Source organism: Amblyraja radiata, chromosome 1 (genome assembly GCF_010909765.2).
Source record: "Amblyraja radiata isolate CabotCenter1 chromosome 1, sAmbRad1.1.pri, whole genome shotgun sequence".
NCBI lineage: Eukaryota > Metazoa > Chordata > Chondrichthyes > Rajiformes > Rajidae > Amblyraja > Amblyraja radiata.
Genome location: NC_045956.1, coordinates 27,830,365 through 27,855,247, shown reverse-complemented (window position 1 = coordinate 27,855,247; position 24,883 = coordinate 27,830,365). Strand labels below are relative to the sequence as shown.

Here is a 24,883-nt window from a genome sequence, read left to right as displayed (position 1 = left end):
ATAATCCTCACGCACCTTCTCTGTTTTTACAGGAGAGCCAGAATTTAAATACGTTGGCAACATGCATGGGAACGAGGCAGTGGGAAGAGAACTGCTTGTCTTCCTGGCACAGTATCTATGCAATGAGTACCAGAATGGAAATGAGACGATTGTCAACTTGATTCATAGCACGCGGATTCACATTATGCCCTCCATGAATCCTGATGGCTTTGAGAAGGCTTATTCACAGGTAAATCCAGACCGTGTGATGAAATTAGATTAGATTATTGTCATATACACGAGGGTGCAATCAAATTCCTAGTTCACATGAAGCTCACAGAGTAAAGAATATACCTACAGTAATGATAAATGCAACAATATGTTAGTCCCAGATTGCATTGCAAAATCCAAATAGTGCAAAAGAATATTAATATGCATTAACAGAATAACCCAATGAGACAGAGCTAAAAGAAAGAGCAGATAGACACAAAATGCTGGAGTAACTCAAACTGAAGAAGGGACACGACCCAAAACGTCACCCATTCCGTCTTCCATCGATGCTGCCTGACCCGCTGAGTTACTCCAGCATTTTGTGTCTATCTTTGGCTTAAATCAGTATCTACAGTTCTTTCCTACACATAAGCAGAAGAGTACGTGGTAGTATCTAAAGGTTTGAAACAATGATTCCTTCAGGAGTCAGATAGCAACCATGCAAGGTATATTCCTTTGGATAGACAAAAAAGCTGGAGTAACTCAGCATGCCAGGCAGCAACTCCGGAGAGAAGAAATAGGTGACGTATCGGGCCGAGATCCTTCTTCCACTGAAGAAGGGTTTCGACCCGAAAAGTCACCTCTTCCTTTTCTTTTTCTCCAATGATGCTGCCTGTCCCGCTGAGTTACTCCAGCTTTTTGTGTCTTATCTTCGGTTTAAACCAGCATCTGCAGCATCCGACATATATTCCTTTAGATACTTGTAACGATTTTGATCCCTCTCTCTACCTCTTTAGAAGGAGAGTTAATGGATAAAATTGTGTTTAGAAACATTGATATTTTAAAATGTTGAAATGTTATGCTTGTACTTAAACCGAGTCTTTTCACTCCGTTGAAGATCCTTCTTCCATTGAAGCATGGTTTCTTTCTTTATGTGAGTCTACACTGTAACATTCAGCAAGGTATTCAAAGATGCAGTCAGTATGGCCAAGGCTGGTGATATTGCCACCTGATTCATTTCCCATTGGGAATCAAAGAACTCAAATCTGAGGAAGGACATTATTGCCATAGAGGGAGTGCAGAGAAGGTTCACCAGACTGATTCCTGGGATGTCAGGACTGTCTTATGAAGAAAGACTGGATAGACTTGGTTTATACTCTCTAGAATTTAGGAGATTGAGAGGGGATCTTATAGAAACTTACAAAATTCTTAAGGGGTTGGACAGGCTAGATGCAGGAAGATTGCTCCCGATGTTGGGGAAGTCCAGGACAAGGGGTCACAGCTTAAGGATAAGGGGGAAATCCTTTAAAACCGAGATGAGAAGAACTTTTTTCACACAGAGAGTGGTGAATCTCTGGAACTCTCTGCCACAGAGGGTAGTCGAGGCCAGTTCATTGGCCATATTTAAGAGGGAGTTAGATGTGGCCCTTGTGGCTAAGGGGATCAGAGGGTATGGAGAGAAGGCAGGTACGGGATACTGAGTTGGATGATCAGCCATGATCATATTGAATGGCGGTGCAGGCTTGAAGGGCCGAATGGCCTACTCCTGCACCTAATTTCTATGTTTCTATGTTAACCACCTTTACAGCCTACACCAGGACTGGCAATGGCAGCTGGTGTGGAATCGCAGGTCTGAAATCAGCACCTCAGCATGCACGATGTAGAATCAGAATCAGAATCATATTTTATTCGCCAAGTATGTTTTACAACATACAACGAATTTCACTGGCCAGGTCAGTCATACAATTAAAGCAACTGATCACTCAAAACACATTTTAACATGAACATCCACCAAAGTGGCTACTACACATTCCTCACTGTGATGGAAGGCGAAATAAAGTTCAAGGCCTTTCCCTTAGTTCTTCCTCGGTCGTGGGCTTTGAGCCCCAGTTGACGGGACGGTCTTGACTCCCGTAGCCAGCGGCGTTCGGACATCTCCGGGAAGGTAGGAACCCGAAAAAAAGTTTCCCCCGATCCCCTCCCCCCTCCCCCCTCCCCCCTCCCCCCACACAAAACAAACCGAGCTACATTAAAACACACTTTCAACAAACGCTAAAAATAATAAAAAGATGAAAAAACGAACAGACTGCCGGCAGGGCGGCCATCTCCCCCGGCGCCCCTGGTGGTACAACTGTAGGAAGGAAATGCGGATGCTGGTTTAAACCGAAGATGGACACAAAAAGCTGGAGTAACTCAGTGGGTTAGGCAACATCTCTGGAGAGAAGGAATTGGCCACGCTTCGGGTCGAGAACCATATACGGGTCGATGTTTGTCTATATCTCTCATTTGCCTTTCAGTCTGAAGAAGGGTCTCGACCCAAAACGTCACCCATTCCTTCTCTCCAGAAACGCTGCCTGTCCCACTGAGTTACTCCAGCATGGACTGAGGTTTCATTTGGGAACTGTGAGGTGTCCACTTCGTCAATGAGTCAAACAGCATGGAAACAAAGCCTTCAGGCCAAATTATGCATTCCGACCAAGATCTCAAATAATCCCATTTGTCTGACTTTGGCCCATATCGCTCTAAACCTTTCCTATCCTTGTACTTATCCAGGTGCCTTTTAGCTGCTGTTCTAGAACCTGCCTCAAATACCTCCACTGGCAGCTCATACTACCCATCCAGCACCCTCTGTGTGAAAATATTGCCCCTCGGGATCCCATTACATTTTTCCCCTCTCACCTAAAATGTATGTCCTCTAGTTCTTGATTCCCCTATGCTTGGTAAAATACTAGCCTTTCTATTTCCCTCATGTTTTTATACACCTCCATAATACCAGAGAATACAGAGAAGTGTGAGGTGTTGCATTTTGGGACGTCGAACACGGGCAGGACGTACACAGTGAATGGTAAGCGTGGTAGTGTTGTAGAGCAGAGGGATCTAGGAGTACAGGTGTATGGTTCCTTGAAGGTCGAGTCGCAGGTAGATAAGATGGTCAAAAAGGCTTTTGGCACTTTGGCCTTCATCAGTCAGAGTATTGAGTATAGACGTTGGGAGGTCATGTTGCAGTTGTATAAGACGTTGGTGAGGCCGCATTTAGAATATTGTGTTCAGTTCTGGGCACCATGTTATAGGAAAGATATTGTCAAGCTTGAGATGGTTCAGAAAAGATTTACGAGGATGTTGCCAGGACTAGAGGGCGTGAGCTATAGGGAGAGGTTGAGTAGGCTGGGTCTCTATTCCATGGAGCGTAGGAATGTAAGGGGAGATCTTATAGAGGTGTACAAAATCATGAGAGGAATAGATCGGGTAGATGCACAGTCTTTTACCCCGAGTAGGGGAATTGAGGACCAGAGGACATAGGTTCAAGGTGAAGGAGAAAATATTTATTATCCGAGGGTGGTGGGTGTATGGAATAAGCTGCCAGAGGAGGTAGTTGAGGCTGGGACTATCCCATTGTTTAAAAAACAGTTGGACAGATACATGGATAGGACAGGTTTGGAAGGTTACGGACCAAGCACAGGCAAGTGGGACTAGTGTAGCTGGGACATTGTTGGCCGGTGGGCCTGCTTCCACACTGTATCACTCTATGACCATCCGTTAGCCAGCTGTGCTCCAAGAAATAGAATCCATGTCTGCCCAATCTTTCCCTATTGTTCAGCCCCATTGAATCCTGGCAACATCCTTGTCAAATCTTTGCACTCTTTCCAGCTTACTGACATCCTTCCTACAACAGGGGGATACAACTGGACACAATGCTCCAAGTGTGGCCTTACTAATGCCTTGTGCACCGTAACATAATGTCCCAAATGCTGCACTCAATAAAAGACACAAAGTGGTGGAGTAACTTTGCGGGCCAGGTAGCCTTTCTGGGGAACCTTTATAGATGACTTTTCGGGTTGGGACCCTTCTTCAGACTGATTGTGTTGGTGGTGAGGGGAGACAGTGGAAGAGTGGTGGGGGAAGGATGACATTTGTGAGAAAGAACTGCAGATGCTGGATAAATTCGAAGATAGACACAAAATGCTGGAGTAACTCAGCGGGTGAGGCAGCATCCATGGAGAGAAGGAATGGGTGACGTTACGGGTCGAGACTCTTCTTCAGACTGATGTCGGGGGGAGGGCGGAAAAAGATAGAAAGTGGGAGGAGACAGAAGGATGTAGGAGAACTTGGAAGTGGGAGGGGAAACAGGGAGAAAGCAAGGGCTATCTGAAATTGGAGAAGTTAATGTTCATACCGCTGGGGTGTAAACTACCCAAGTGAAATATGAGGTGCTGTTCCTCCAATCTGCGCTGGGCCTCACTTTGACAATGGAGGAGGCCTAGGACAGAAAGGTCAGATTGAGAATGGGAGGGGGAGTTGTAGTGCTGAGCAACTGGGAGATCAGGTTGGTTACGCTGAACTGAGCGGAGGTGTTCTGCCAAACCATCACCGAGCCTGCACTTGGTCTCACCGATGTAGAGAAGTTGATACCTGAAACAGCGGATGCAGTAGATGAGGTTGGAGGAGGTGCAAGTTAACCTTTGCCTCACCTGGAAAGACTGATAAGGTCCTTGGATGGAATTGAGGGGGGAGGTAAAGGGACAAGTGTTGCATCTCCTGCGGTTGAAGGGGAAAGTACCCGGGGAGGGGATGGTTTGGGTGGGAAGGGCCAAATTGACCAGGGAGTTATGGAGGAAATGGTCTCTGCGGAAAGCAGAAAGTGGTGGAGATGGGAAGATGTGGCCAGTAGTGGGATCCCATTTGAGGTGGTGAAAATGTCGGAGGATTATATGTTGTATGTGACGGCTGATGGGGTGGAAGGTGAGAACAAGGGGGACTCTGCCCTTGTTACGAATAGGGGGAGGAGTAGTAAGAGCAGAGCTGCGGGATATGGAGTAGACCCTAGTGAGAGCCTCATCTAAAATGGAAGAGGGGAACCTCTGTTCCCAAAGAATGAGAATATCTCCGATGCCCTAGTATGGAACACCTCATCCTGGGCACAGATGTGGCGTAGACAGAGGAATTGAGAGTAGGGGATCGAGTCCTAACAGGAAGCAGGGTGGGAAGAAGCGTAGCCAAGATAACTATGGAAGTCGGTTGGTTTGTAGTAGATGTTGGTCAGTAGTCTGTTACCAGCGATGGAGATGGTGAGATCTAGAAGCGGTAGGGAAGTGTTGGAAATGGTCCATGTTAATTTGAGTGCCGGATGGAAATTAGTGGTGAAGTGGATGAAGTCAGTGAGTTCTGCATGGGTGCAGGAGGTAGCACGAATGCAGTCATCAATGTAGCAGAGGTAGAATTGGGGAATAGGACCAATTTTTTTTAAACATTTTTTTTACATTTACACCAAGCCAATTAACCTACAAACCGGTACGTCTTTGGAGTGTGGTGAACCCACGCAGGTCACGGGGAGAACGTACAAACTCCGTACAGATAACACCCGTAGTCGGTATCAAACCCGGAACTCTGGCGCTGCATTTGCTATGAAGCAACAACTCAGTCGCTGCATCTCTGTGCCGCCCCCCCCCCCCCCCCCCCCATTCCTGTGACCCATTTGGACACGCAATAATTTTATCCCTTCCTGCGCCTCTCCCCCCTGCCCCCCTTCTTCCCTCCTCTGGCTTCACAATTCGCACCACTTCTATTCTTATTCACACCTTTTACTGTGTTATTTTTGATTTTCATTTACTCCCGGATGGGCAGACGTGAGTTACATGGGGCGAGGAATTCAATGTTGCCTGATGTTCAGGGACATTAATGGGAGTTTAAAACCTTGGATCCTGGCACCATCTTGTGGACAGAAAAGATATTGACTCAAAATATTGTTGTCAGGATAGTTCTGCTGGAAGATGGCATCTGTGTTACTTCACAATGTTTTAACCATATAATATAACCATATAACAATTACAGCACGGAAACAGGCCATCTCGACCCTTCTAGTCCGTGCCGAACACGTATTCTCCCCTAGTCCCATATACCTGCGCTCAGACCATAACCCTCCATTCCTTTCCCGTCCATATAACTATCCAATTTATTTTTAAATGATAAAAACGAACCTGCCTCCACCACCTTCGCTGGAAGCTCATTCCACACAGCCACCACTCTCTGAGTAAAGAAGTTCCCCCTCATGTTACCCCTAAACTTCTGTCCCTTAATTCTCAAGTCATGTCCCCTTGTTTGAATCTTCCCTACTCTCAGTGGGAAAAGCTTATCCACGTCAACTCTGTAAACACAGATTCTGGTTATTAATACGTGTGCTGCCACTCATTATTGTCAAATCAGCAAATAATCGATTTATTTAATTATTTATACCTCACGCTGCCTCGGCAAGGCCAGCATCATAATCAAGGACGAGTCGTACCCTGGCCACTCCCTCTTCTCGCCTCTCCCATCAGGCAAAAGGTATAAAAGTGTGAAAACGCACACCTCCAGATTCAGGGACAGTTTCTTCCCAGCTGTTATCAGGCAACTGAGTCATCCTACCACAACCAGAGAGCAGTGCTGAACTACTATCTACCTCATTGGTGACCCTCGACTATCCTTGATCGGACTTTGCTGGCTTTACCTTGCACTAAACGTTAATCCCTTATCATGTATCTATACACTGTAAATGGCTCGATTATAATCATGTATTGTCTTTCTGCTGACTAGTTACACGTGACAATTAAACTAAACTGAACTGAGATTCTTGTGGTGGTGAGGGAAATATAATCCAAATACATTCTTATTCATCTACCGCCTCCTGCATGAACGTCTGACCAAATGTGGGTAAATGGAGCTAATGGAACGAATGGGATAAGTATAGACAGGTACAACAGACAGCATGAACATGGTGGCTGACGGGCCTGCTTCTGTGCTTACATAACTCAATGATTCTCTAGTGTGCGAGCGTGCATGCTAGGAAGCCGTCCATAGCACACCGTGGGTGATCACGGTAGCGCAGCGGTAGAGTTGCTGCCTTACAGCGAATGCAGCGCCGGAGACCCGGGTTCGATCCCGACTACAGGAGTTTGTACGTCCTCCCCGTGACCTGCGTGGGTTTCCTCCGAGATCTTCGGCTTCCTCCCACACTCCAAAGACGTACAGGTTTGTAGGTTAGTTGGCTGGGTATGTGTAAATTGTCCATAGTGTGTGTAGCATAGTGTTAATGCGCGGGGATCGCTGATCGGTGCGGACCCAGTGGGCCGAAGGGCCTGTTTCCACGCTGTATATCTAAACTAAACTAAGCTAAACAAGGAACTGCAAATGCTGGAATCTTGTGGAGAGCATAAAGTGGTATCTCATTAGTACTATCTCTGGAGCACATCGGTAGGCAAAATTTTGTGTTGGGACCCTTCCCTGACCCGAAACGTGGACTCTCAGTGTTCTCCAGAGATGCTACCTGACCCGTTAAATTACTCCAGCAGTTTGTGCTGTACATATATGATGCAAAGTGGCAAAAAAAATCCAAAATCCAAAATCCTAGAGCAGTTTCAAGGTTATCTCCTCTGTACTGATTTTGCTTCTCTGTCTTTAGCATAATGAGAACGTTAAGTTCTGTCTTAAGAGTTAATTCTTTTTAGCAGCTTATGCGTGTTTCTGAAGATATGTTTATAATTTCTTCTTTCTCTGAGAACATCTGTTCCTGTTTATCCTGTTCAATGACAGCTGGTTTCTTTAGTCATTTGCAAATTTAGTTTAGTTTAGAGAGAGCGTGGAAACAGGCCCATCGGCCCACTGAATCCACCCCACACAGTACCCTTCACACACCAGGGACAATTTACACTTATGCCAAGCCAATTTACCGTCAAACCTGTATGTCTTTGGAGTGTGGGAGGAAACCGAAGATCTCAGAGAAAACCGCTCGCAGGTCACGGGGAGAACGTACAAACTCCGTACAGACAGCACCTGTAGTCGGGATCGAACCTGGGCCTCCGGCGCTGCAAGTGCTGCAACTTTACCCCTGCGCCACCGTGCCGCCCCAAATTTTCAAGGAAAATGTGGACACTTGCATTGAGGACACCATTCATTGCCACAGCTGATTGATGGTGTCCAGTCTTCCCCTGTTTTTCTCTTCCAGGTGGACGACATGAAGGACTGGTTTGTGGGCCGCACCAACGCAGAGGGGGTCGACCTCAACAGGAACTTCCCTGATCTCGACAGAATCATTTACGTTTATGAACAGGAAGGAGGCCCCAATAACCATCTTCTGAAAAACTCAAAGCTTTCCGTGGAGCGCAATCCAAAGGTAGGGTGTGCCGATGGGTTCCTGGGACTAAAGAGGGACCCTTCTCTGCTGCAGAGTGACCTTACGTTGGTCCACAGGCAACGTATGTCCTATAACCCTGAACGAAGCTCATGGTGTTACATGTGAGCAATGCACCAAGTGCTGGAGGAACTCAGCAGGCCAGGCAGCAACTGGGGAGGGAATGGACTGGGTGAGGTTTCACCCCCCCTCCTCCCCCCCGCTCACTGAGTTGCAATCCCAATATTGTCATCAAACCCGCTGATGTGAGAGAAGTGGCCTTGTAATGTGTCAGATTGGTGATGCTGAGTCTAGGCGCAAGCTCTCAGACACCTCCTTGTCCCTACCCCTTGACCATGATCCCCACGGACAAATGCCAGTTCACCATCTCCTGAGTCTCAAGAAGTGTCCTGGCCCCGAAACGTCGCCTGTCCATTCCCTTTCCAGATGCTGCCTGACCCACTGAGCTCCTCCAACTCCTTGAGTGTTGCTTCAGATTCCAGCATCTGCAGTCTCTTCCCACATCACTTTATGAGCAGCTCAGTTTCTGAACTTGTGGACCTTAAGTGTCCAATCATCACTTTCAGGAAAACTGGGTGCAGGCCTGTGAATGCCTGATGACTAAACCCTCTAAACACCCATTCTAGATCATGTTCTTTCTAGATATTCTAGATATCTAGAAGGCCCTGGTTCCATCGGCCTATTATCCTCACACATACTGTAACCGACTACCCACGACTAGATTTAGCTCTTAGGGCTAATTGAATCAAGGGATATGGGGAGAAAGCAGGAAAGGATTACTGCTCTACGCTCCTTGTGCAATCCTCTCTTGTAACTGGGCCAGCCATCAGTGGCAATGTTTTGTTGTGGGCTGGCTTTAAAATTAGTCTTGCATGGTCATAAAGTCATAAGTGATAGGAGAAAAATTAGGCCATTCGGCCCATCATCTACTCCACCATTTAACCATAGCTGATCTATCCCTTCCTCCTAACCCCATTCCCCTGCCTTCTCCCCATAACCTCTTACACCCGTACTAATCAAGAATCTATCTATCTCTGCCTTAAAAATATTAATTGACTTGGCCTCCACAGCCTTCTGCGGCAAAGAATTCCACAGATTCACCAACCTCTGACTACAGAAATTCCTCCTCATCTCCTTCCTAAAGGAACGTCCTTTAATTCTGAGGCTATGGCATCTAGTCCTTGACTCTCCCACTAGTGGAAACATCCTCCCCACATCCACTCTGTCCAAGCCTGTCACAATTCGCATGGTTCCTCTGCCTGTGTGTGTGCGTGTGTGTCCCATTCACCCTCTGGCACTAGCAAAGTTAATTTGCTGCATTTACTGCGAGCAGCAGCTGGGAAAATCAAAACTAATGCAACATGCATGATTGAAAATGTCCTGTAGATTACTGCTTTGATTGATGTACCTTGTTCATGGAACACAATGTGCTGTCTATATCAAGCCTCAGGCCATACTGTCCAATAACATGCGGTTTACAAATGAAGTCGTTTCACTATGCCGGTAAATGTACAGATCTGGAAAGGCCCTTTGCCCTGAATCTTTATGCTAATGTCTGACACAATGCTATTGTACCAAATAGTGTGCAGTGCAACAAAATATTGAATAAATCCACTAGGTGGCGTATTTGCTCTTTGTTGAAGCTCCGGCCTTGTTTCAATCAGCGACTCCACTAAAATTGGAACGGTGTGGAGATGATTAGCATGTTTTCCCGAACAAGGATCACAAGCTAATTTGGAAAGCGATACAGTCAAGTTGAAAAAGGCTTTGCCCGGTAACCTATCAGGCCACAATGTGGGACACAAGATGCTGCATTCTGGAGCAAATAAGAAACTGCTGGAGGAACGCGTGTGTGGAGGCTGAGGGATGGTCGACATTTCGGGTTGGGACCCTGCATCAGGGCTGAGATTGTATAGGAGAGGTAGTCAGTGTAAAGAGGTGAGAGGTTGAGTCGGCTGGGACTCTATTCCTTGGAGTGCTGGAGGATGAGGGGTGATCTTTTAGAGGTGTATAAAACATGAGGAATAGATCGAGTAGATGCAGAGTCTTGTGCCCAAAGTAGGGGAATGATGTGGAAGGTTTTTATATGTTAGAATTTATTGATGTCTTTACTGCACTTTATTGATGTCTTACTGCACTATTACGCTGCTCGGACCTGAGTACAAATTTCGTTCATGATTCGTGTGGAAGCACGTTTTTATCGGATGACCATAAATGAACCTTGAACCTTGAGGACCAGAGGACATAGGTTGAAGATGAGGGGAAAAAGATTTAATAGGAATCTGAGGGGTAACTTTTTCACACAAAGTGTAGTGGGTGTATGGAACAAGCTGCTAGAGGAGGTAGTTGAGGCTGGGCCTATCCCAACATTTAAGAAACAGGTACATCAATAGGTCAGGTTCAGAGGGAAATGGGCCAAATGTGGGCAGGTAGGACTAGTGTAGCAGGGACATGTTGGCCGGTGTGGGCAAGTTGGGCCGAAGGGCCTGTTTCCACACTATATCACTCTATGACTGTAGGCAAGGGTGAGGCAGGGCTGGTAAGTGATGGTTGGACCCAGGCGAAGTTGACTGTTGATGATTACATTGCCTCCATAGATGCTGCCTGACCTGCTAGGTGCTTCCGGAAGTTTGTTATTTGGTCCTGAATGATTCAAAATACAAGAAGGAAATCACTGGCTCAGGAAATAACAAATCTCTCGTTCTTAGCATTGAGCCACATGAAACTGCCGATGCTGGAATCTTGAGCAAAACACAAAGTGCTGGAGGAACTTACTGGCAGGCAGCCTCTGTGGCGGGAATCGATAGGTGATAATTCAGAACAGGACTTTAAAGTCTGATAAATGGTCCAGATTCGAAATGTTGTCTGTACATTCTCTCCACAGACGCTGCCTGACCTGCTGAGGTACTTCAGACTTTGTGTTTTGTTTTTGTGCTTAACATCATTGTAAGAAAAGCCCACATCCAGTTTCATAGTGGTTGTTAATATCCTCTGCATCCCAAGCATTTGTAAAATCTGTTGCAATTGTTTGATGCATTGTTGTACTGAGAAAGTATTATTCTGCAGCTCGCTCCCGAGACTAAAGCTGTCATCCAGTGGATCATGGATATTCCATTCGTGCTCTCTGCAAATCTCCACGGAGGCGATGTTGTGGCAAACTATCCTTACGACGAGACTCGAACAGGTAAATATTCCAAGAAATCCGGTGAATTGTGTTTTGATTGCATAAGTGGAGCATAAAATGAATATAAAGCAATGCCAGCATTCTACTTTCTGAGGACACAAGTAATTGCAGACGCTGGTTTACAAGAAAAAAAGACACAAAGTGATGGAGTAACTCAGCAGGTAGACAAAAAAGCTGGAGAAACTCAGTGGGTGAAGAAGCATCCATGGAGCAAAGGAAATAGGCGACGTTTCGGTTCGAGACCCTTCATCAGATTCAGAGTAACTCAGCAGGTCAGGCAGCGTCTCTGGAGAATATGGATAGGTGACGCTTCAGGTCAGGACCCTTCTTTGGACTCTCGAGTTGCCTGTCCATGTTGACCCATTGAGTTACTCCAACATTTTGTCTTTTTTTTACTTTCTGTTAAATTAATTGACAATATGTGCAGGAGTAGGCCATTTTCCCTTCGAGCCAGCACATATGTGATTCAATGTGATGACTGATCATCCACAATTAGTACCCTGTTCCTGCCTTCTCCCCATATCCCCAGACTCCGCTATCTTTAAGAGCCCTATTTAGCTCTCTCTTGAAAGAATCCAGAGAACCGGCCTCCACCGCCCTCTGAGGCAGAGAATTCCACAGACCACAACTGTGTGTGAAAACGTTTTTCCTCATCTCCGTTCTAAATGGCCTACCGCTTATTCTTAAACTGTAGCCCCTGGTTCTGGACTCCACCAACGTCGGGAACATGTTTCCTGCCTCTAGCGTGTTCAAACCCTTAATAATCTTATATGTTTCAATAAGATATGTTTCAATATGTTTCAATTAAGGTTCAGGACTGAATAAGGTGGCCACAAAAATGCAAGGCAGTGGGCAAACATCCACTGTTGGTGCAGGTGAAGGCTATGCAACTCCACCTGTCACCAGGAGCATTTTCAGCAGCAGTTTATTTGCTTCACTACAAACTTCCCTTTGCAGCCAAATGTCAGGTTGACTTTTCAAAACATAGTTTAGTTTAGAGATACAGTGCGGAAAAACAGGCCCTTCGGCCCATAGAGTCTGTGCTGACCAGCGATCTCCGCACACTAACACTATCTACACGCACTAGGGACAATTTACACTTATACCAAGCCAATCAACCTACAAACCTGCATGTCTTTGGAATGTGGGGAGGAATCCGAAGATCCCAGCGAAAACCCAGGCAGGTCACGGGGAGAACGTGCAAACTCCATACAGACAGCACCCGTAGTCGGGATCGAATCCAGGTCTCTAGCACTGTAGGGCAGCAGCTCTGCCGCTGCGCCACCGTGCCGCCATCACCCGTTTGTGGTGCTGCCAAATTTAGTTTGGGTTTAACTTGGTCAATATTATGTTTTTGTTTGATGCAGCCTATTCAAACCTCCAATTCTGCCTGATAAACCTGAGGTAAAATGCGGTGTGTGGGGTGAACGTTCATGCCCGTTGACACCTCCGCCCGTGGTTTTGCAAACACACAAGATTATTCATATTGGCAAAGGCGACCACGAAGTGAGCAACAAGTACAACGTTTAGGCGCTTTCTGGACATTGATATTTAAAAAGTCTTTTAGAGGGGGAGGCAGATTACAGTGTCAAGATATATACTGGAATATATACAATGCAATACAATATTGGGCAGGAGATCTGCTGCAGTTCCCCAATTGGACGATAACAAAAATAGTAGACTCCAAGTTACTCTTCTTGCCTCAAGTAGATTTCCACACACTCGCCCTCTGGTAAATCCCACATTGTGATTGGAATCTGAAGAAGGATCTCAACCTGAAACGTCACTCATTCCTTCTCTCCAGAGATGCTGCCTGTCCCTCTGAGTTACTCCAGCGTTTTGTGTCTATCCTACATTGCGACAGTCTCTTTGGCCTGCACAGGAATTCACATGACCAGCATCTGAGTTTGCCTACAATGTAAGCATTAAAGGCACACCAAAGCAATGCTTGTTTTCTCACCTTTGCAGGCAGCAACGGCACCTGAATTCATAAGGTCATAAGTGATAGTAGAATTAGGACATTCGGCCCATCGCGTCAACTCTGCCATTCATTCATGGCTGGTCTATCGCTCCCTCCTAACCCCATTCTCCTGCCTTCTCCCTATAACCCCTGACACCCTGACTTGGCCTCTACGGCCTTCTGTGGAAAATAATTCCACGGATTCACCACCCTCTGACTAAAGAAATTTCTCCTCATCTGCTTCCTAAAAGAACATCCTTTAATTCTGAGGCTATGACCTCCAGTCCTAGACTCTCCCAATAGTGGAAACTCACATGGGAACACGTGCTCTGCTATCGCTGGTGCTAAGTAATTCCTCTTAAGGGGCTGTCCCACTGCGGGGACCTAATTGGCGAGTGTAGAAGAGTTTAGGAGAGTGTGAAAAAGTGTCATGTTGAAGACCTCCTTCGACTATGTAGAAGACCTTCGACCTTCCTCGACCTCCTTAGACTATGTTGAAGACTATCTACGACTACCTTTGATTACCTTCGACTACCCTCGATTACCTAGGAATAATATGCCAACCTACTACGACCTGCGACTAAACCTACGAGTAAAAAAATATTGATTTTTTTCCATGGCCATCTTTTTTTACTCGCGGGCATTTTTCAGCATGTTGAAAAAAACTCCGTGACCTAGCTGAGGCCTCGAGTACGCGGGGACTACTCTCGAGCATGCAGGAGAGCTACAAAGACCTCCTAGGACCTCATGTCAACCATGCTGCGAGTATGAGTCGAGGGTAAACACTTCTAAACTCGCGAATTAGGTTCCCGCAGTGGGACAGCCCCTTTACTGTTAGCTATCAGGTGAGGCAAAGATTCAAGAGTGTTTTATTCTCATATGTCCCAAATAGAACAATGAAATTCTTAATTGCAGCAGCACAACAGAATATGTAAACATAGTACACTGTAAACAATATAATAAACGAGAGAGAAAAAAAAAATCAGTGTGTATATACACATACTCACAAGTACACACACACATATATACAGTATACACCCATATATATACATACACACACACACACAAGTATCTTCTCCAGTCTGATTGAGTGCTCATGCGTGGCTTCCTCTACACCAGCGAGACCAAGTGTAGACGAGGTGACTTTGTAGAGCACACGTGCCCATGCGAGCATCCTGTAGCACTCCCCCTTCGCATTCCCACACTGATCTGACTGTCCTCGGCCTTCTCCACTGCCATGGCGAGGCCAAATGCAAGCTAAAAGAAACAGCACCTTATATTCCAACTGGTTGTGAATCTGTGGAATTCTCTGCCACAGAAGGCAGTGGAGGCCAATCCGCTGCATGTTTTCAAGGGAGAGTTAGATTGAGCTCTTGGGGCTAATGAAATCAAGGGATATTCGGTATGTTTCAATGAGGTACCCCCTCATCCTTCTAAACTCCAGGCCCAGTGCCATCAAATTAGATTAGATTAGATTAGATTCGTTTATTGTCATTCAGACCTTTCGGTCTGAACGAAATGTTGTTTCCCTGCAGTCATACATATAATTAAAAAATGACAAAAACACACAATCAACACAAATTTAACATCTCCACACAAGTTCACCAAACACCTCCTCACTGTGGTGGAAGGCAAAATCTTAAAGTCTCTGTCTCTTCCCTTTGTTCTCCCTCTGCGCCGAGGCGACGGTTCAAACTCCGCGGGTGGTCGCTGCCGCCGCCACAGCTCCGAGAGTCGGGTCTCCACTGCCGCCGCCACGGTTCCGGGGCCGAGTCGGGTCTCCGCTGCTGCTGCCGCCGCCGCTACAACTTCGGGGCCGAGTCGGGTCTCCGCTGCTGCTGCCGCCGCCACAGCTTCGGGGCCAAGTCGGGTCTCCGCTACCGCTGCTGCTGCCGCCGCCGCCACAGCTTCGGGGCCGAGTCGGGTCTCCGCTGCTGCCGCCGCCGCCACAGCTTCGGGGCCGAGTCGGGTCTCCGCTGCTGCTGCCGGACACTTACTAACAAATGCTCCTCATATGTTAACCCACTCATTCCTGGGATCATTTCTGTAAGCTGACTCCAGACCCTCTCCAGAGCCAGCACATCCTTCCTCAGATTTGGTGCCCAAAACAGCTCACAATGCTCCAAATGCGGCCTGATCAGCGCATTATAGAGCCTCACATGATACATCACTGCAGGAAGGAAGAACTGCATTGTTATATTTTGGACCAATGATCGTGGTAATGAAAATAAGTTTCCAATGATATCCTCTGTAATTATTTGTTTCAAATGTGTGCGCTTGTTTAACAGGTTCTTCACATGAATACAGTGCGTGCCCAGATGACAAGATTTTTAAAAGCCTGTCGGAAGCTTATGCTTCTTTGAATCCGGTCATGTCGAACCCTAATAGACAACCATGCCGCAAGAATGATGATGACAGCAGCTTTATTGATGGAACTACAAATGGAGGAGCTTGGTATAGTGTTCCAGGGGGTAAGTGAAAATCAATCCATAGGCAGCACTGTCTTAGACAATGGACCATAAAACATAGGAGCAGAATTAGGCCATTCAGCCAATCGAGTTTGCTCTGCCATTCAATTGTGGCTGATCCATTTCCCCCCCTCAAACCCATCCTCCTACCTTTTCCCTCTCATCTTTGACACCCTTAGAAACATAGAAACATAGAAAGTAGGTGCGAGAGTAGACCACCAGGTCCGTCGAGCCCGCACCGCCACTCGCTCATGGCTGAACACTAAACAGACACACTCACCCACAAACAGTAGACACAAGACACAGAACACAAGACACTACCCTCCCCTTTATACCGCTATCACCCCTCTCCACCCCAAAAACCTCGTGATCTCCTGGGAGAGGCAAAAAAACGGATAAAAACCCAGGTCCAATTCGGGAAAAAAATCCGGGAAATTCCTCTCCGACCCCAATCCAGGCGATCGACACTTGTCCAGGAGATCACTCAGGTCTTACTATACTAACCATACCTAGGTCCATATCCCTGCCCTCTCCCCGTAGCCCCTTATCCCCTTGGCAGCTAAAAAACCATCTATTTTAGTCTTAAATATATTTAAAGTTTCTGCTTCCACTGCTCCCTGGGGCAGTGAATTCCATAAATTAACCACCCTCTGGGTGAAGAAGTTCTTCCTCATCTCCGTTTTACTAACCCTTACTAACCAAAAACCTATCAATCTCCACTTTAAAAATACCCAATGTTGGCCTCCACAGTCGTCAGCGGCAATGAATTCCACAGATTTGGCTAAATAAACTCCTCCTCATCTTCATTCTAAAGGTACCTCCGTTTATCCTGAGGCTGGAATGACTGGAAACCAATCTTTTCCTGCATGTTTTAACAGCATTTTTACAAGTTCACTACAACTTTTACATACACAAGAGCAGACAACACAGGAACACAATGTCTGTGTCAAACATGATGCAAGACCAACTCTTATCTGCCTGCACGTAAGCCATAACCCTCCATCCTGTGCACATCCATGCCATACACTTTGTTGCAAATCTTATAGAAGAGCCAAATATCCTCTGACACCCAACAAGATAATGTTAGCATGTTTGAACCTACATTCTACATTTCCTTGATCACACCCAAAGGAATGCACAACTGTGGAATTAATTTCAAGTAAAGTCACTGTTGTTAAGTGGACAAATGCTGCAGCCAATTTGCATAATTAGCTCATTCATGATGGCAAATCCTACCTAGGAAGATGACATTCCTCTTTCAGTTTGCCCATTCGTTAGATTTAGCCCTTGCCATTTTCTGCCATCTTGGAATGGATTGGAATACTTTATTGTCACATGTGACCAGGCACAGCAAAATTCTTTGCTTGCATACCCAAGGTATACAAATAGTCGTCACATAAAGGGCGCTGACAAAGGTACAAAGTATCCCACGCTGGTTCCTCCTTTGTTCTTCCCCCTCCTGGCCCCCCCTCCCCTCATGGCAGTCCACCCACACTGGGTCTTCCTTTGGTCTTCACCCTCTCCCCCTCACGGCGGTTCCCCCGTGCCCACATTGACCCATGAGGCTCCACCAACCCAAGAGCCGCCACCGCCGCTGCCAGGCTCCGCCGCCGCTGCTAGGCCCCACCGCCACTGCCAGGCCCCACCGCCGCTGCCAGGCCCCACCAACCCACCGGCCGTCGCGAGGCTCCACCGCCGCCGTGATTCATTCAGGGTGGTTATGTTGATAATCTCTGAGCTATGATAGTGGAGACATGTTTGGGTTTGTTGCTATTTGAGTTGACCCCGGGGGCCCAGGCATCCCATATGTCAAATGCCTTACTGAGGAGTGGAAGGTTTCTTGAGCATGGTTTCTTACCTGTTGTGCACCGGTTACCACCACTGTTTGATGGAGTGGGGTCTTGGTCCATTTGCAAGAGAGATCACTGAGAAGAGGCTGAAGACAACTATATACAGCGGTCACATGCACACACTTGCTTAGCCTTGTCCACTGCTCCCACTTCAGACACCACTTCCTACCTTCCCATGGAACCCTCTCGCCCTCTGTCACCCTGATTCTTGAATCTTCTCTTCCTCAGTTTCTCATATCACTAACCTCCTGCCACACTTGGGCCTCCTTCTCTTCTGCTCTTTCTCTCCCACCTTATCATGTGACACACTTTGTCCTTCCTTCCCTTTCTTGTCTGGATCTTATTATTAGTTTTTTCCTCACCATCTTCTTTTCTCCCCCCCCCCCCCCCCCCCCCCCCCCGCCTCCCCAGACATAATCACTCTCATCAATGTTGATTGACTGAAGTAATGACAAAATGTTTATTTGTTTTTTGTGTCTGTGTGTTTGTGTGTGTGTGTGGATATTTGTGTGTATGTGTGTGTGTGTGTGTGTATGTATATGTGTAATAATAATAATAATAATAAAAATAAATACATTATTGATCCCCACAGGAAAATTCAGATGCCGAGAGCCAACAGCGAACAAACTCACACATTCAAAACGAAAGCAGACAAAAAATACATAAAATACAATATGGACAATACCTGAAAGCAATAAATACTTAAAAAGACCCAATAATTAACTATTAAAAATGCAAATGCATCCCCATACAGCCTAGCGATGTATTATAAAATCTAATGGCTGCAGGGGTGAAGGATCTCCTGAACCGCTCCGTACTACAGCGCAGGTAGAGGAGCTGGTTGTTGTTCCGTCTGCTCTTTTGACCCTCCAGAATTTCATGGAGGGGGTGCCCGGAGTTGTTGAGGATGACCTGCACCTTTCTCCTCATATGCCTCTCAAGCACATCCCCCACAGGGTCCACTCTACCCACCAGCACTGAGTTAGCTTGTTTTACCAGCTTGCCCAGCTCCTTGCCGTTTTTAGCACTGATGTTGTTGCCCCAGCAGCAACCACAGTATAGTAAAAAAAGTACAGCATATCATTGCACACATTGAAGGATTTGAGCCTTCTGAGGAAAAAGAGTCTGCTCTGTGCTATTTTGTAGAGGGCATCGGTGTTGACAGACCAGTCCAGTTTGTTATCAAGGTGCACTCCCAGATATTTATATGTCTACACCACCTCAATGTCCACTCCTGCAGTGTTAACTGGCTGAAGGGGGAGCTTGGACCTGCCAAAGTTAACAACCATCCCTTGTGTGTGTGTGTGTGTGTGTGAGGGTATTTGTGTGTGTATATGTGTGGGTATTTGTGTGTATATGTGTGTGTGTATATCTGTGATACTTGGATGTGTATATGTGTGTGTATATATATGTGTGTAAGTGTATTTGTGTGAGTATAAATGTGTATGTGCGTGTGTGTGTATATATATGAGGGTATTTTGTGTATGTATATTTACACACACTGAACTTTTTTCTTGTTTATTATATTGTTTACAGTGTACTATGTTTACATATTCTGTTGTGCTGCAGCAAGGATGAATGTCATTGTTTAATCTGGGACACATGATAATAGAACACTCTTGACTTGAAATCTTGCAAAGCACAAATGCTTGGGGCTGTCCTCCTCCATTTCTTTAACGGCAACAGATGGCCTTTACTGAGAAGGTTGAGAGACCACGTCAAGTTGTTGCAGAGTTCTGTGGAAATAGTTTTTCTTCATCTCATTCCTAAATGACCCACCCCTTATTCTTCCATGGAAATACATGCATTCCGCAATATTTCATTGGTTGCTCATACTAAATGCCAAGCATTGTAAAACTATCTTCAGACTGTAATCCACTTACAATATTTATTCTCTTGTTGAAGCATTTGTCTCTCAATAGCCAGCTTTTCATTTTGTGATTTAAGAGTGCACGCTCAAATATTTTGACTTTGAGGCGTTGGTTTTAAAGGAATGTACAATCAAGTGAATGTTTTAATTTGAAGGATAGTGGTCACTGTGGAAGCATTTTTTTGTTCGTACAGAGAAATGGGAATCATTTGCATGGATGTTTAGACTGACTTTAGAAATACTGTGTGCAGACAGGCCCTTCAGCCCACTGAGTCCACGCCGTGCTGTAAGGCAGCAACTCTACCGCTGCGCCACACTGCCGCCTATGCTCTTGTTAGGCTTTCCTCCTCTCTTGATACTCAGTAGGGTGGCTTTATAGAGGCTTCCATTATAAATTATCTTCATGGCACTGAAAAATGCTTGCTGTTGTTATTGGCCGAGTTCTTTCTAACACCCACCTGTTCTTTACGTCATGGTTATTGTGTTGGACCTTGGTGGTCACATACATGTTGAGTCATTTTCTCTTGAGGCCCATCGCAGTGACCAGTCCAGGTATGCTTTATGTTTGTCATGGAGTTATACATCATGAAACAAGCCCTCTAGCCCAATATATGTAGGAGGGAACTGCAGATGCTGGTTTAAACTGAAGATAGACACAAAAAGCTGGAGTAACTCAGCGGAGCAGACAGCATCTCTGGAGAAAAATAATAGGTGACGTTGTAATGGTCAGTTTTAGGATAAGGGCCTGATTCCTGTGGTTTGCTGGTCTCATGTTAGAAGAGCAGCCATGATTGAATGGCAGAGTGATGGGCCGAATGGCCTAATTCTACGTACTCCTAATGGCCATTGGATTGTGATCGCTTATGCTAGATGCTAGATTAGCTCATTCATGCTGGCAAATACTACCTAGGAAGATGACATTCCTCTTTCAGTTTGCCCATTCGTTAGATTTAGCCCTTGCCATTTTCTGCCATCTTGGAATGGATTGGAATACTTTATTGTCACATGTGACCAGGCACAGCAAAATTCTTTGCTTGCATATACAAGGTATACAAATAGTCGTCACATAAAGGTCGCTGACAAAGTTACAAAGTATCCCACGCTGGTTCCTCCTTTGTTCTCTCCCCTCCTGCACCCCCCCCCCCCCCCCGCCCCCCACGGCGGCCCACCCACACTGGGTCCTCCTTTGGTCTTCACCCTCTCCCCCTCATGGCGGCTCCCCCCTGCGCCCTCATTGACCGGCGAGGCTCCACCAACCCATGAGGCTCCACCGCCGCTGCCAGGCCCCACCGCCGCTGCCAGGCCCCACCGACCCGCCGGCCATCGCGAGGCTCCACTACCGCCGTGATTCATTTAGGGTGGTTATGTTGATAATCTCTGAGCTATGGTTGTGGAGACATGTTTGGGTTTGTTGCTATTTGAGTTGACCCTGGGGGCCCTGGCACCCCAGATGTCAAATGCCTTACTGAGGAGTGGAAGGTTTCTTGAGCATGGTTTCTTATCTGTTGTGCACCGCTTACCACCACTGTTTGATGGAGTGGGGTCTTGGTCCATTTGCAAGAGAGATCACTGAGAAGAGGCTGAAGACAACTAGATACAGCGGTCACATGCACACACATGCTTAGCTTTGTCCACTGCTCCCACTTCAGACACCACTTCCTACCTTCCCATGGAACCCTCTCGCCCTCTTGTCACCCTGATTCTTGAATCTTCTCTTCCTCAGTTTCTCATATCACTAACCTCCTGCCACACTTGGGCCACCTTCTCTTCTGCTCTTTCTCTCCCACCTTATCATGTGACACACTTTGTCCTTCCTTCCCTTTCTTGTCTGGATCCTATTATTTGTTTTTTCCTCACCATCTTCTTTTCTTGCCCCCCCCCCCCCACCCCCGCCTCCCCAAATACCATCACTCTCATCAATGTTGATTGACTGAAGTAATGACAAAATGTTTGTTTGTTTTTTGTATGTGTGTGTGTGTGTGTGTGTGTGTGTATACGTGTGTGTATATGTGTGCAAGTGTATATATATGTGAGGGTATTTGTGTGTGTGTGTATGTATATATACACACACTGAACTTTTTTCTTGTTTATTATATTGTTTACAGTGTACTATGTTTACATATTCTGTTGTGCTGCAGCAAGGATGAATGTCATTGTTTTATCTGGGACACATGATGATAGAACACTCTTGACTCTTGAAATATCGCAAAGCACAAATGCTTGGGGCTGTCCTCCTCCATTTCTTTAATGGCAACAGATGGCCTTAACTGAGAAGGTTGAGAGACAAAGTCAAGTTGTTGCAGAGTTCTGTGGAAATATTTGCGAGAACAGTAATGCAGCAATGTTTATTTTGAGGGTTGCTTGCACCCTTTGTATAAAGTGAAGCATGCTGAAGAAGACCACTCCTGTGTTATTTTGTTTCATTCTGGATATTTGACTGGGCATCTCCTGCTGTGACTTGTTCTTGCGTGTTGTATACACACTCTTCTTATCGAGTCCACATACAAGATTAGAAGTTATCGAGTCCACATACAAGATTAGATGTTATAGGGTGCCACTGGAACAGTCAAGTATTCATAATGCAGAGGTGAACTGGGATCCTACTAATGCATATTTGTACTTTTACTCTCTGGTGCTCAGAACTGAACAAAATGCTCTAACTGTAGTCTCACCAACATCTTATAGAACTGCAACATGACTTCCCAACTTCAATACTCTGACTAATGAAGGCCAACGCCTTTTTGACCACCCTATCTACCTGTGGTGCCACTTTTATTGAACTATCTACCTGCATTCCTCGATCCCTCTGGTCTACAACGCTCCCCAGACCCCTACCATTCACTGTGTAGGTCTTAACCATGTTAGACTTCCCAAAATGCAACACCTCACATTTCTCAGTATTAAATTCCATCAACCATTCCTCAGCCCCCCTGCCCAACCGATCAAGATCCTGCTGCAATTTTTCGCAACCATCTTCACTACAGTACCACCACTTTAGTATCATCTGCAAACTTTCTAATCATGCCATAAACGTTCTCTTCCAAATAATTGATATGGATGACAAACAGTGTTGGGCTAAGGCACACCACTAGTCACAGGCCTCCAGTCTGAAAAGCAACCTTCCACCATCACCCTCTGCTTCCTTCCGTGAAGCCAATTTGCTATCCATTCCACTTTCTCTCTTTGGATCCCAAGCGATCTAACCTTCCAGAGCAGTCTACCATGCAAAACCTTGTTGAATGCTTTGCTGAAGACCATGTATAAAACATCTACAATTCTGCCTTCATCAACCTTTTTGGCCACAACAATAAACGACTCTAGATGCCAGCAAGTATACACAAAGCCAGAAGTGCAGATATTTTGGTGACGACAGGCTGGAGGAGATTCCAGAGAGGAAAAAAGGGCTTGGGGAGATTTGACGTGAGCATGAGTATTGAGTGTTAACTGGGACCCAGTGTAGGTGAGCAACCCCAGTGGTGAATGGGAGATTGTGAGGCAGGACTGTAGCTTGTAGTGTTTGGTCAATGGATCGCAGCATGAGGGAGGTTGATGAGAAATGCATTGGATAAATCATGTCTAAAGTTGACAAAAGCTCGGGGGAGACAAACGAAGGCAATGTGGGAATTGTATTGCCCACATTGGAATTGAGCTGCACAAAGTTTAGAACAATGCCGACTATTTTCCCAATTTACATTTACTTTAAAGTAACTTTGAGTGGAGCAGCTGGTGGAGCTGCTGCCTCACAGCGTCAGAGACCTGGGTTCGATCCTGACCTCAGGTGCTGTCTGTCTGGAGGTTGCACATTCTCCCTGTGACTGCGTGGGTTTCCTCCAGGCACTCTGGTTTCCTCCCATATCCCAAAGACTGGCAGTTTTGTAGCTTAATTGGCCCTGTAGATTGTCCCCAGTGTGTGGAGAGTGGATGAGAAAGTGGGATAACATCGAACTTGTGTGATCAATGGATTTGGTGGGTCGATATGCCTATTTCCATGCCATATCACTAAAACTAAAACTAGATCGTATTTGGAACTTAAACTCCCTTTTACTCAAGTTTAGGAACAACAAGGTGGGAAGTCTAACAACAAGATATGTTGCTTACAGACATACAGGATTAATGGTAGACTTCAGGAGGAGAGGAACACCCCTGTCCCCTGTCTCCATCAATGGTGTGGATGTGCAGTTTACCAGGGAGTACAAATACCTTGGAGTGTACCTGGACAGTAAACTGGACTGGCCCAGGAACGCTGAGGCCCTGAACAAGAAGAGACAGAGCCGGCTGTACTTTTTGAGAAGGCTCCGTTACTTCAACGTCTGCAGTAAGATGCTGCAGGTGTTCTATCGATCGGTTGTAGCCAGTGGCATCTTCTTCGCTGCCATGTGCTGGGGCAGCAGGGCGAAGGCTGCAGATGCCAACAGGATCAACAAGCTCATCAGGCAGGCTGGCTCCGTCATAGATTCATGAGAGGAGGTCTTGGAGGGGAGGATGCTCTTCAAACTGGGGAGCATCATGGACAATACAGCTCACCCTCTCCATAAAACACTGGGCAACCTGAGGAGTACCTTCAGCAACAGACTGGTTCCACCAAGATGCAGGACAGAACACCACAGGAGACCTTCTTCCCTGTGGCTATCAAACTGTACAACTCCTCCCCCTTCTATTGTGGCGTAGACTGAGACTGACTCCACTCCCCCAATCTTTGCACATCCCCAATCCTTTCCATTCCTCACTTTAATTTCATGTTTCATGTATTTTGTGTTTTATGACTGTTGGCAGATCAATTTCCTTCCTGGGATGAATAAAGTTATATCGTATCGTATTGTAAATTGAATTAAATCACCTGAGATAAGAAGCTAACCTTTGTAATTCTAATCTGTCCAGCATATTTCCTTATCACTGTGCTTTTTTATAATTACATCATTTTTTTTTGTATATTGTATTTACAAGATCTTATAATATTGCATTTTTTTAATTTCCCAGGTATGCAGGATTTTAACTATCTGAGTAGCAATTGCTTTGAGATCACATTGGAATTGAGCTGCACAAAGTTCCCACCAGAAGACACACTTCAGATCTACTGGGATGAGAATAAAGACTCCCTCATTAATTACATCCGACAGGTCAGCACAAAAATAAGTTCCATTCAGAGATGTCATTATATCATGCCCAGTTTAAAATGAGCTACTCTTCACTTTCCTCAT

General features: G+C 45.9%; 1 protein-coding gene across 2 annotated transcripts in view; it reads left to right on the top strand.

The window, feature by feature from the left end:
• cpe (carboxypeptidase E) overlaps positions 1-24,883 on the top strand; it is a 98,207-nt gene that overhangs the window by 61,379 nt on the left and 11,945 nt on the right. Inside the window, exons 2-6 of one of the 2 annotated variants that reach the window (XM_033019069.1) lie at positions 33-229; positions 8,168-8,335; positions 11,420-11,537; positions 15,786-15,968; positions 24,663-24,802. In XM_033019069.1, the coding sequence (XP_032874960.1) occupies positions 33-229; positions 8,168-8,335; positions 11,420-11,537; positions 15,786-15,968; positions 24,663-24,802 (806 nt within the window). Of the gene's footprint in view, positions 1-32; positions 230-8,143; positions 8,336-11,419; positions 11,538-15,785; positions 15,969-24,662; positions 24,803-24,883 lie in introns of both variants that reach the window. The other variant, XM_033019059.1, reaches the window with a different exon arrangement.